The 14,098-nt window shown below is 33.6% G+C and overlaps 1 protein-coding gene across 9 annotated transcripts in view; it reads left to right on the top strand.

The window, feature by feature from the left end:
* The window catches only part of LOC145292852 (uncharacterized), a 299,621-nt gene that overhangs the window by 234,666 nt on the left and 50,857 nt on the right, over nt 1-14,098 (top strand). For 3 of the 9 annotated variants that reach the window (XM_080139004.1, XM_080138995.1, XM_080138986.1), the window contains exon 1: nt 9,697-9,839. The exons of the other annotated variants lie outside the window; for them this stretch is intronic. In XM_080139004.1, the coding sequence (XP_079995130.1) occupies nt 9,809-9,839 (31 nt within the window). In that variant the 5' untranslated portion in view covers nt 9,697-9,808. Of the gene's footprint in view, nt 1-9,696; nt 9,840-14,098 lie in introns of those variants that run through there. 9 annotated transcript variants of the gene reach the window in all.

Below are 14,098 nucleotides of genomic sequence, written 5' to 3'. Positions count from 1 at the left end.
TAACAAGTTTTAATGTTACCCACATATTATTAAGCAAGAATCACTGGAATTTATGAGCCTTTCATTTTTCCCTTTGCTTTGTTAAACTTGAAAAACATTACAAACTTGTATATTTTTCAACAAATCGCTAGGGAATGACAGGGTTCTTTTGCAAAATTGTAAAAGTTAGTTCAATTTAAACATATTAAGATTCATAATTAAATATTTGTTAAAACCCACTTGTATGCAACAAAAAAGAATCAAAATGTATGTTAAAATTAAATGCATGTCTGAACTCTTACATGGATATTTTTAATATATGCATAGGTTTTTACAGATCAGAGATCTCACTCATTTTTGCTATGAACAAATTATTTGTGCTTGATAACATAATAGGCACACATGCTAGATAATAACAACAAAATATACTAGATAATAACAACAAAATATACTAAATAATAACAACAAAATATACTAGATAATAACAACAAAATATACTAGATAATAACAACAAAAAATTCTATTTGCACTTCAAGCATATAGTTTTTATATGATGTCATCAAAGGGCAATTAAAAGAATTATAGTTGGAAATGTCCAGTTTCATGTTCATTTATATTTTATCAAAAAAAGAAGATTTTTTAAATACAGACTATAAAAAAGCTAGAAAACTGTCTGAAATATTAAAAATTACATCAATGTTTATAATTTACATCTTTTTATGGTTTCCATAAGACTTTTTTATTTATCAAATGTGAAGAATTTCATTTTTAGCCGAGAAACCCATTTTAAATTACAACAAAAGTTTAAGTCCATTAATCTCTCTCTCTCTTTCTCTCTCTCTCACACACACACACACACAGATATAAAGTTACAGCTAATCCGATATGTACCAACACTCCCCTACTCCCCAGGGAGTTGGTCTCCATTTCCCCTTCACTCCTCACATTGAAAATCGGCCTTGTGCCTAATTTACTCGGTGGGGGAGCAAATAAACACAACCAACATTGCTAAGACACAATCGTCTTTTATAATTGTAGTACTCTTTTCTTTATTCAGAAATAATTTTGAAACCTTTAAACTGTAGAATAGAATTATTTTTCTTGAGTTAATTTAAATACCAATGCTTTTCTTTTTGCTCCTAATAAAAAAATATTTTCACTTGCATGCCTGTTGTATAAAATCCCCCAATTTTTATAATTTCTGATTACCAAATCAGAACATGTCTTCAAAAAAATCTGTTCCACTTGTACCAGATGGTCATAATCGACTTTCTTGTTCTTTTTCAATATAGGATATTTTGCAGGCAGGGGTGGGGGTATTAATCCATATATGCTCATGTGTGTACACAGATCAACTATATGTACACTTCTTGTTTAATTATTGTGATTCAAGATGCAATTGAATCCTTTGTCTTATTTATCATAAAATTATTTTTGTCTTTTATTTTAAACCCGATTTTTTTAGTTTTTTTTATAATCCAATTTTTTAGATAGTCATATGCATAATCACAACTTTTTCACTTTCATTTTTACTTTAGCAGATTGTCAAAATCATTAAAAGAAATTTTCTTAATTGCTTGCTTGTTAAAAAAATTGTCATGATATATTCTTCTTATAAATAAACAGTCAGCATTGCCTGAAATACATGATGACTCTTGCTGTATTTCTATTCCCAATGCTAATTCCATGTTACCATTTTAATTTTAATTTTTAAAATGAAGTAAAATGTTATCTTTGCTATTTATGGATGTTCAGTAAAGAGGCAGATCCAAAAATGTTATTATACGATAAGAAAAAAAAAATTAATAAAAAAAGTAATACAAAATTGATGCCACCATTGAGTTCCTCATAAACTGTTACTTGAGAAAAGTAGTTTGATCTTGGTATAAAGCTTTGTTTTGATTACATCCTTGATGGACAGAAAAAACGACACCATATATTAGTTTACTGGCTTTCAGATTAGGATCAAACTGTAGTCGAGTGTCATTAGGAAATTAACTGAGCCCAAGCAGAACTATGCTTTGAAGGGGAGAGCAATTCAGAACAGTTTGCATATGATTCATACGATCACAGAGGAAATAGATGAGATGATCAATTAGGATTGGTTCAAAGCTTTTTGACAGGATCAACCATTACTATTTGTTTAAGAGGCAGCTTGTTTCAAACCACCATCTGAAAATAAATCTCCATTCTGTATCACTCACCAACAACAGTGGTGCAGGCAAATGAACGTATTTGGAGTGATTCACTATCTTTTGGTCAGTGCATTAGGGTTATCCACTGTCATCTCTACTTTATATCCTTTGCAAGCTAAAGAATTGGTTGAAAAGTTCAGAACTGTCTTGCATGGGCTAAAATCAACTACAACAAGTCTCTCAGCATACGGCTAGGTGTCTGGAGTAGTAATGCTTCACTTCCAGGCTCTTACTGCTGGACACCATAATGTCTTTCTTTCCTCCTTTAATGACTGGCTGTACTTCCTCTGTCTGAAAAGTTTTATAGACTTCAAACTGTCTAAGCTTCTTTAAGAGGGGGAAATGCCATGGGTTTACAGTGTAAAGTAGGTGAGGGCTAAGGGAAGCCTGACTTGACAAATTATAGATATGCTGAGAAATTGGTTTTCCTGATCATGACAGAGGAATCAGCATATGACTCTGCAGTCAAGAACGCCTTTTCTGACCTCATACTCAGCTCTTTATTCAAGGGTCTTCATAGACCAATGGATGAATCACAATTCTTTGCTAAGTGCTGAGCTGTGCTCAGAAGACTTTCTCTGTCCAGTGTCCTTTCAAAGTTTAGAAAAGAAGACAGATGATGAGGGGAGGTTCTGTCACAATTTCTCCATTGCTTATGACCTAACTCAGATTCATGAACCTACCCGTGTGCCTGACACTGGTCAGTATGCAAGTTTCCTAGACCTTTTTCTCATAACTTGCCCTAAGCTATGTTCATCTGTTCTGTCTCCACTGGAATCTTCCAACCACTCGGTTGTCTTCGTTAAGATAAAAACAAAATGTAATAAGTCCTCTGACATACCTCTCCATCGTACAGTATATAAATACTCTATGGCTGACTAGGATAGCTTTCATACATTTATATCAGATCTACCTCTGAATTCCATGTTTAAAAAGAATGTGTCCTCCATAGTATCAGACCTGACGGAATGGTTAATTGTAGGTATAAACCACTTCATAGACTCAAAAAAAATTCCAGCAAAAACCTAACAGCCAACCTTACTTTTCCAGAATGTGCTGCTGCCATTACGCACAGAAATCACAAGTATAGATGTACTGAAACTAAAGCCACTTTCAGGACTGTAAAAGAGTAATAAAGAATGCAAGAGAGTTGTATGCTCAGTTTGTTAAGTCCAAAGTAGCTGAGCAGCAGCTTGATTCCCACCAATTTTGGCAAATAAACGGTCCTAAATAGAAGTGTGTGCTCTATCCCAACCATCATCAATGAACCTAAAGTAATCTCATCAGCATCAGACAAAGCCAAACTCTTTGCCAAAAACTTTGCAACTAATTCTACCCTATGCGACCTCCATATTTTCTCCTGTGTCTGAAAACATGCTATGTAACATACAAATATCTGTGCATGATGTTGCCAAGCTAATCAAAAACTTGGATTCTAGTAAAGCAACTGACCCTGACACCATTCCTATTATAGTGCTCAAAAAGCTTCAAACAGAAGTAGCTCCCATAAGCGTCGTCTTAAGAATTGTTTTCCAACACTCTGGAAAACCTTATCAGTATGTCGTATTTAAAAATTCAGGTGATTGGTCATCTCCCTCTCAACACAGACCAATCAGTGTCCTATGCATCATGAGTAAGTTGCTGGAATCTGTTAAATAGAGAAGTAGTCAACCACCTCAGCAAAAATAACCTCCTTAGTGACATGCAATATGGTTTCTGTTTAGCTAGATTTACAGTAGATGTACTAACAGTTATGTCTCGTAGGATTAGTGAATCTCTCTACAGAGGCTTCCTTTCTAGGTCACTTACCCTTGACATATCGAAGGCCTTGGATAGGGTATGGCATGAAGGTTTACTCCACAAAATCTCCACCTATGGTAGAGCTGGAAATGTCTTCCATTATTAAATTATTTCTCTCTGATAGATTCATAAGAGTAATGGTTAATGGGCAGAAATCAGAAGCTCACAGTATTAATGCTAGAATCCCTCAGAGATGATCTCCCAAATCAAATCCTGAGATCATTTGTAGACATTTATTCTGACGACACTACCATCTATGGCAACACTTCAAAGGCTGTAAATGACCAAGTTCTCTCTGATTCTCTCTTCTCTGATCTTGATCACATGGTGCAATGGGGAAAGAGGTGGCTGGTTAATTTTAATGCATCTAAAACCAAGCTTATATCTTTCCATCATCAACGCTCTGATCTCTGTCTGGCATCAATCAAAATGAATGGCCCCTGTCTTGAGTTGAGGAGGCTCCATGTTTTGACAAGCTTCTAGGTCTGACCTTTACTCCTGATCTGAGATGGAACACTTACATCAAATCTGTTGCCAAGGCTACTGGAAAAATGGTGGGATTGTTCTCCTGCTCCAGTAGATATCTCACTACTGATGCAATTCTCTACCTGTATAAGTATGATCAAGGATGGAGTATTTTTGCCGCATCTGGGCAGGAGTTGTTAGAAGCAGCTTATTCTGCCTTGACAGTTCAAAATAGACTTCGTAGCCTAATGGGGGATGCCCTTTTCTCTTCTCTGCAACCTCTTTCCTGCAGAAAAGATGTTGCAAGCCCATCTCTGCTTTGTTATTTTCATGGCAAGTTCTCATCTGAGCTCCAATCTATGGTCCCCCCTGTCCTGACTTTCACAGAAAACACTCACTTAGTTGAAACCACTATCAATAATTTCCTCCACTCTTTATCTGTGTCTAAACCTAAACGTAGATTCCATGAATAAAGAACTGCACGCCTGTGGAACTCTGTTCCGTTTTCCTGCTTTCCAACTGACTACAATATGGTTGTCTTCAAGTCCAATGTGAACAAATTCTTGATGAGCCATCTCCTTAAGTAATCCAATTTACCAAATTTCCACTACTAACGATTAATATGACATGTTCTTTGTGACCATTGTACACTCATTAACCCTTATTTTCGAGTGGTCTCCGGGCTTTGATAAGTGGTGACTCCTTTGTAAAAAAAACTAAAAAAAAAAAAAAAAAAAAAAAAAAAAACTATACAGGATTTAGTAAATGATTCTGCTTAAAGAACATCCAACATAGTCAAGGGAGAAGATTCGCTCTGAGTGGGGTTTGATGCCCGGTTCAAGTTAACAATTTTGAGTAATTTCTGACCTGATGATTAGCTCAAACTGTTGCAGTCAATGAAGGGTATTTTTTTCCCCTACCTTATTTTTGCCCAGAAAAAATAATTGATTTTAAGCAATGTCACACTCTAGATTCAAGTCACAATTAATCTTTTAACTCCTCAATCTTCATTTTTATTATGCATGTGCACAGCTATAATAGATATATGATATGAATCCGAAGATTCAATTGTTGGCATTGGTTTCCTCAATATTTTTCTAGTCAGAATTCTTCTTAGGAAAACATTGAGTACTTAGGAGAGAGACCACATGAAGGTTGCCAACATCCTAAGTGAAATAGATTTTTGTAGAACGAACTAGATTCGACTTGGGGAAACTCAGGTCATCAGTTTGCGTTGTTAATCACTGAACCACCGTTACCTCTCCTTATAATAGATTTTACTTATCTTTTTTAATAAATACAAACTTTGCAGAGTTTTAAAATCATGATTTTAAATAAGTTGTGACATTATCTAGTCTAATATATAAAGTAAAGTGAGATTTTTCCTCTATTTGAACGACCTGAATATGGTTATAAATAGAAGCTACAAAATATTTTGTTTTTGTATTCTGAATAAGAAAAAAAAAAAAAGAAAAAAAAAAATTTTTTTTTTTTTTTTTTTTTTTGCATTTTCTTATTTAGTCCACTGACTAGTTGTCCTCTTCCTATTGTCAGATTGACAGAGGGACAGAATATAAGATAACACTATAATACTTCCAATTCCCCTTCTTGCTATTTGATTCATATTCATGTATTTACTTAAAATATAATCATCCATGGACACTTAAAGCTCATCAGTGTGGCTTAATCCAGTGATCTATATATTAATGATAGCGTGTGTGTTATTTTCTGTGTCACGCTTACATCCAGGTCATTTAATTGTTAGGTATTTCAATTTCTTGTAATAAATAATTTTACCAAGAATTCTTCATAAGTTTTGGTTTCGATTATAGCTGATGGCATTTAAGTCATCTATTTTTTTATAAATAATTTTATCAATTCTTCATAAGTTTTTGTTTCGGTTTCAATTATGGCTGAAGAAATTCAAATTATATATATATATTTTCATTTATTTAGGTTTTGATTCAAACTAATGCACCCAAGTCATATGGATATTTTTTTATTTTCGAAATTGCAGCAACTTTATAATATATAAAAATCGATAGAACATTAACTCTATAATAATATATACGAAATCTGCAAGAACTATCATATTTAAGCGTACTTTATGACCAGGCTTTGCCTGGCGTTCATGCTATTTGGATAAATACTTTTGCAGTTTTAACAGAAAGCTACAATCATATCAGAGCGTCTCTATTTACACTGAACATCTACAGAATGCCAACATCACTATATTACATATGAATGAGTCCCCTGTGGAATTTCCATAGGTCCCACTAGTATATATATAAATGAATACAATTTTTCCCCCTCTATATTAACAACAAAACAGTTATGTTTATTTAATTCTATGATATATGCTGCTAATCTTTCTCTATTCTACATTATTTTCATAGTAGGTTCTCGACTGAGCTACAAACGATGGTTCCTTTCTGTAAAACATTCGTCTAGCTACAACTACTGTAAATAATTTTCATTTCTCTGTACCTAAAAAAAAAAACTAAATGAACTTCTAGGACCAAAGTTTTTTGGGTTTTTTTTTTGACAGCTACCTTTCTGTGGAACACAATACCATTTGGGTGGGGCTGCTTTCCAGATTATTACAACATTGCCATTTTTAAGTTCAAATTCTTGTTTAGCTGTCCTTTTAATTCAAATTTTGCCCAGTTTCAATCATTATTATCAAACCATGGTGTTGTCTCACAGTTCACATAACAAACTCATAAACTCTTATCCCCAAGTGACCTTTGGGCCTTGGTCAACGTTACTTATTCATTAAAGGGTCCAGTAACCATTAAAACGTTTTTGTGACTTAACATTTTTAAATGAATTTTTCTTTAAAAATCGATTTAATTGGAATATTTTTTCATGAGGTTGAGTAATACAGTATTGGCTCTATTATCATAATACTGCCCTCTCAGGAATTACCTTGTCCATTTAAAAAAAAAAATGATCTCTGGTATAATAACGATAAAACAAAGACAGGCTCGCAACGTCTTTTCTGTGAGAGAGAAGTTACAGGGAAGAGAAAAGGGCATTTCCCACTAGGCCACAAAGTCTATTTTGTACTCTGTCAAGGCAGGATAGGCTGTTTTTAGCAGTTCCTGCCCAGATGTGGCAGCAGTACTCTATCCTTGGACGTATTTGGCTTTTATACATAGAGAATTGCATCAGCAGTGAGATATCTTCTGGAGCGATAGAAAGATCCTACCATTTTTCCAGCGCCCTTAACAAGAGACTTTATGTACGTGTTCCATTTCAGGTCAGGAGTAAAGGTCAATCCCAGAAGCTTATCAAAATATGGAGCCTCCCTTAGATTAGAGCCATCCATTTCAATTGATGTCAGATGGGGATCAGAGCGTTGACGATGTAAAGATAGGAGCTTGGTTTTAGATGCATTAAAGGTAACCAGCCACCTCTTCCCCTACTGTACGACGTGCTCAAGATCAGAGGAGAGAGAATCAGAGAGAACTTTGTCATTTACGGCCTTTGATGTGTTGCCATAGATGGTCGTGTCATCAGCATAGATGTCAACGAATGATTTAAATATGTGTTTTGGGAGATCATTGATGTAGATCAGGAAGAGAGTTGGGCCCAGGATGGACCCCTGAGGGACTCCAGCATTATTACTGGTGGCTTATTGATTTAATCGAAATATTTGTTAATGGAGATGGATAGTGTAGTATTCTTTCTGTCATAATACCATTCTTCCAGAAATTACCTTTTTTTTTTCCTTAGCGTGCATAAAGAGGGGGCGGGGGATCCTCCCGGATATTAGATCCTCTTCTGGAGAGGGGATTATTATCTGTAGCAAGATTTTCAGAGACTACCTTTTTCTTTTCTTTTTTGGGGTGGGGTGGGGGGTAGTATTTTGCCTTTTATCATGATATGATATTCGCAGGAATTGCTGTTTCCTTTTATGAGCGATACTCTCAAGTGTTACCTCCTTTTTTTCCTTTGGGAGTGGGTAGTGTAGTAACTGTTTAACATCCTACCAAGCGTTACTTCCTCTTTTGAAGGGCATTGTAGAGTATGTTTATTCCTTCATCAGGTATTATCACCCCTCTGTAGGGGGATGAATTTTGCCAGGCTTCATCTCTCCCTTTGTAGTGTAATTTTCATTTTTCATAATCGATTCCTCCCATGCACTGCCTCTTTTGGAACAAAGGGACAGTATAGTATTATATTCCTTTCTCAGAATACCATCCTCCCAAGATTACTTTCCCCTTTATTTTTTGATGTGGTGGAGGATGGTATCTGTACTATTGACATATCTTTCTGGCAGGCATTAACTTCTCTCTTTTGGGGAGAGGGGTCAGTAGTATAGTATCTGTTCGTTCGTCATGACATTATCTTCTGTCATTACCGTCTTCTTTAGATGTTTCGGGGGGGGGGGTCAATTGGTATATTTTTGTTTCCCCATACCATCTTCGTAGGCTAGCAAAAATATGCGACTGGAGGGAGTATATATTTCCTAGCGTGTGTTATATGAGAGAGTTTCTCGTAAAATTGTTCGCAAATAGAAATGTTATTTTATCTGTTCCTTTCAAAGGACACTTATCTATTTTTGTTTCATTATTCAGCGCCCTCAGTCATTAATTTATTAATTTGATCCGTGGTGACTCCATTGGATTGTTCTTAAAATTTCATTGATACATTAATTTGTTTCATATTTACATCGACGGACAGATAAACACCACAAATATATTATAATATTCTTTAGTTTTTTAATGAATTAATGTTTCTTTTATTTATTAATTTATTTAATCGTTCCGTCTCTTTCAGTCCTATGTCTATATTTATACAGTTAGTTTCGTATAATTCTCAAGACTGGATGATAGACATTTATTCTGAAACGATCTAAAAAAAAAAAAAAATACTGATTTAAACGAAGTTTTAGTTTTGTTTATATTCTTATATCGGATCTAAATGATTACGTGATTTCATCAATTCATCTCTTATTTTCTTGTCATTCTTGAACAACGATAGCATTAAAAAAATCATCCTTACGTCAAACGCTCAGTTTCTATTTTGTTTTTAATCAGGCCATATTGAATTATTCTTGTTTTATTTCTTATATATACCAAATATTTAATCTTAGAAATTATCTTCTCTTCTAAAATTGCTGATCAAAATAAAATTGTATTAATAATAATAATAAAAGAAGGAACTCTAAAAACGTAAAGGCCTAATTGAGGGCGGGGGTTGAGAGAGATGGAGATATATTTAAAAGGGGGTGAGTCGATTATCTCCCCTTTTTCCGTCCCGAACTTGTGGCTGGCCAAGGGAGGTAATTTACATAAGTTAGCGGTCTTAGCTTTTATATATATGTCTGGCGTCGCAGGTAAAAACGTCATGTTCCAATTCAAATGCCATCTGGGAATCCTAACAAACGAGAGCGTAAGTCGATTATCCATGCAGATAAGGGTAAAATACACCGCTATTTACCCCATCAAACTAGGCCCTTCTCCATCTACTCGTGCACTTGTACTCTTTCCTCTTCTTCATAGCCATCGCCGACCACGACCGGCCTTGTCTCGCGTTCGTTTTTAAATGTCTTTAAAAATTGTTTCAATAATAAGGAGAGAATAGTGTGTTAATAAACAACATGTTAATTTATTTTGCTTTCATTATCGTAACGGGTTTACTTTACAGATTTTGCAGGCGAATCGTGTCGCTTGTTTCATCTACAAATTTTCTAGTTTTTGTTTTAAAAACAATGTCTATCAAATTCAAATGCCGATTCCTTGTTTTAATCTATCTTATTTCTTACCGCAGAAATAACTTCGTGACATTGCTGTCTTTTATGTATATAAACAAATGTTTACACTATCGCATAATTATTCCTTAAATATAACCGCTTCTTTCTTGGCTGATCGTAAATATTTTCGCAAACATTTTTTAGTTTTTCCGCATATTATGTTGCACTTACATTCGATTTCATAGCTATTTTCTTTATATTGTCCCCATCTGAATCTTACATTTCGTGGTTATTGTTTATAAATTATTGCTCGATTTTAATGTAGTTGATATAGTTTGGAGGAAATAAAAAAATTATTAAAATAAAATTAATAAAATAAAAAATAAGAAAAAGAAATGTTGACACAGTGATCTCCCTTGGTTTCTAACTCTCCAGTTAAACGAAGTAGAATTGTGTTTATATAGGTTTATCTACTTTTACTCACACACTCTATATTTGTAACACTTCCATTTTGGGTTTTATCAACGAAATACGCGAAATATAAACTCGAATTGCTGCTGTGGAATTTACATAAAATTACTTTATATATATATCTATGAAAGTTAACTAAATATTCAATAAAAATTTGTTTTTGTTTCGTCTATTCACAAAAAGAATACGTTATATTGTCATACTTTTAATCTTTTTAGGTCAGATTTTATTATTAAAAATATTTTTTATGTCATTAAATAGAGTATATTTTAAAATTAATAATTTTCTTAGGTGACCATAAGAATTATATATATATATATATATATATATATATATATATATATATATATATATATATATATATATATATATATAATCAGTGGAGATTGCGTCTACGAAATTTAAGTAAATTGTATTGATCAGTGCAAAAGAGGCCGTTTCAGTGACGTCATCTGCAAACTACCGTTCAAATAGTGAATTCTCCCTAGAAGTGGCACCAAAATAAAACAAAATACGAAAAAAAATTTGAGTCTGAGTTCATCATTTCTATTTCCTGACCAACAATTCTAGTGCGTGAAAAATAATTTGGAATGGACTTCAATATAGATCTTGTCTACTTTTATAGTGCATGCAGCAATGGTGTTTTTTTTTTTTTTTTTAATCAATTTCGTGGAGGGGAGCACTTTTTTAAGGGTTTATCAATTATGTTAATATTTTTTAAATGTGCATTAAGTATTTGTGTGTGTAAGGTCCACAATAAATAATAAAATTACGTTTTAAAAAACAAGAAATATTCCAAACGTAAATTAAACGCACTATGCCTTGCATTTTTAAAAAGAAGTTGATACATTTCTTGAAATTATAACTCATCTCGTAGATCTGAACATAATGTTGGAATTTATGGCCCTAAGTGGGGTTGAAATGTTTGAAAATAAAAGATGAACTAAACTGCTGTTTGATATTTTTTTTTTTTTTAACTAATGAGTTTGCGACTTATCCAAACTCAAAGGCCACGCAAAATCGTTAGTTGGACAATAATTTCCCAGGAAAGGCCCAGAAAAAATGTTTGGGATAGACTGAGGATTACTTAAGAGAAATTTATTATTGAAGTATTGTTTACATTAGACTTGAAGGCGACCATGTTTATAAAAGTTCTGTTTGGTTTTTGGTATGAAAGGAAGGAAAGTTCCTTGCTGTCATGGTAGCTAGATGAGTTTTTGCTGCAAATATTTTATGTGGGTGGAGACAGGGATTGAAGTTCAGTCAAGCACCATGAACATAACGACACAGTAGAGAGGAGCAAGCAACATCTCTTCCATGTGAAAGAGACCATAGGGATGATACAGGTCGTCCATCACTAAATTGCAAAGTCGATTTTGTACTCTGTCAAGACTGAAAATGCTCCAAGCAGTACCTCCTCAGATATAGCTGCAGTACTCCATCTTAGGATATATCTGGTTCTTATACAGGTAGATGATTGTCTTTGGTGAGATACTTTCTGTGGTGGTAGACTGATCCAACCATTTTCTATCAAACTTAGCAACAAATTTAAAGTCTTCCATTTTAGGTTTAAGGTAAAAGTCAATCCTAGAATCTTATCAAAGAAAGGGGAGGGTAAGAGAGATCCATTCATTTCAGTTAGAGAGGAGTGAGTATCCAAACAACTATGACGAAAAAAGAAGCTTGGTTTTTAGAGGCATTAGAAGTACCAGTCTTTTTTTCCAGTTAGACTACATGTTAAGCTATGAGTGAAACAGTCAGAAAGATCTTGATCATTTATGTTCTTTAAAATGGTGCAATAAATAGTTGTCGTCTTCATAGATGTCAACAAATGATCTCAAAATATTAGTTGGAAGATCAGGAATAGGGTTGAGCCTAGAATGGATCTTTGAGGTGCATCAGTATTGATTCTATGTGATTTAGACTTTTGATGGTCAACAATTACATTTATAGACTTATCAAAGAGAAAGGATTTGATGGTTGAGAGGATGTTTCCAGATATTCCATAACTTGTCACAAACATTTATGCCAAATCTTATCAAAGGCTATCGCCCTAGAAACAAAACATCTGTCAGTAGATTCACTTATCCTATGCAATATCACAGTCAGGAGGTTAGCTGTAGATTTTTCAGGATGAAATAAATATTGTGACTTAGAAAATTGTTTTCATTCTGAGGTGGTTGACAGCTTTTTGACTTATTATAGATTCAAACAACTTAACTCGTAACACGGAGGAAACGGATCAGTCTGTACTGGGATACAGATAATTGATATCCCATATTTTGAAATATCAGGCAGACCAACAAAGTCTTCCAAAGTTGTGGAAAACATTTAAGCAGCAAACAGCTTAGTAAGGATAAGAGTTATTTCAGGTTGTAGTTTCTTGAGTGAAATAATGTCTGGATCAGTTGCCTTTTTAGCATTGAGGTTCTTGATAAATTTTACAACATCAGGGACAGTTATTTGGATGTACACTGTTTAGATTTTTAAGGGGAGGTGAACATAAAGGGTGAAATTTTCTGCAACTTTGCGAATTGTAACTATAAGAATTATAGGTTGTTAAAATAATACTGAAAATAATATTGCTTTGTTTGATAACATTTATGCTGGGTAAATGTACGTTCAGAAAATCTTCCATCCTAATTTTTGTAAATTTTACATTGCCAATCTATCTAATCATGTAACTGTCATTACGCTGCAATCTCGGTCAAGGGCCCAATACTCCTGATACAGCTACTGTATAACTTGAAACTGCTACCTATGGATAACTAAATACACAAACACACACAACTAAAGTTTTTTACAATAATACAGTGGAGATCATCGTTTGTGCTGGATATGCATAAACATCAAAAACAATGTTTCATTTTATTTTAACAAATGAAAAAGATAATAAAATTAGTAACGAGTTTTCTTCTTAGGAGCAGGAATAGACAGGAGTCTGCATTCATCCACAAGCAACACTTTGTGTCTATGCAAGTATGTGAATAGATTTTGGCAACAAATCATTTTGTAGACATGTGTTATTAAAAACCATGAAAGCAATAGAAAGAAACAATAGCAAAGAAATATGAACAGATGTAATTCTCTGTCTAGAATATAAATATATCAACACCTGTCTGATTAAAGACTATGGAATTTTCTTTAATTTTTTTATTGTCTCTACTTTTCAAGCAAGATTCTGGTGAGGAATGATTTCTTTTCACTCCTACAGTCTTTCTCACACACAGGTACACACACGTGCACACATGCATATAATTATTCATGTTTTTACTAGGCTGGATGGATTATATAATTGTGAAAGAATTACAATACAAAGATAAATTGTTTTGAACTATTAAAATAATTTTCAACGCTATTGATAATGTTTACCCAACTATTTATTTTTTCTTTTATTATCACTTATGTTTGAATCCATGTTTTAAAACATGATATAAATGAAAAATCTATGACATCACACAAAAGGGAATTTTTTAAGCTTTATAAG

The sequence above is a fragment of the Euprymna scolopes genome, chromosome 2 (genome assembly GCF_053919585.1).
Source record: "Euprymna scolopes isolate OS-2025 chromosome 2, ASM5391958v1, whole genome shotgun sequence".
Lineage (NCBI taxonomy): Eukaryota > Metazoa > Mollusca > Cephalopoda > Sepiida > Sepiolidae > Euprymna > Euprymna scolopes.
Note: the sequence above shows the minus strand (reverse complement) of the source record. Positions and strands in the feature narration are given on the sequence as shown.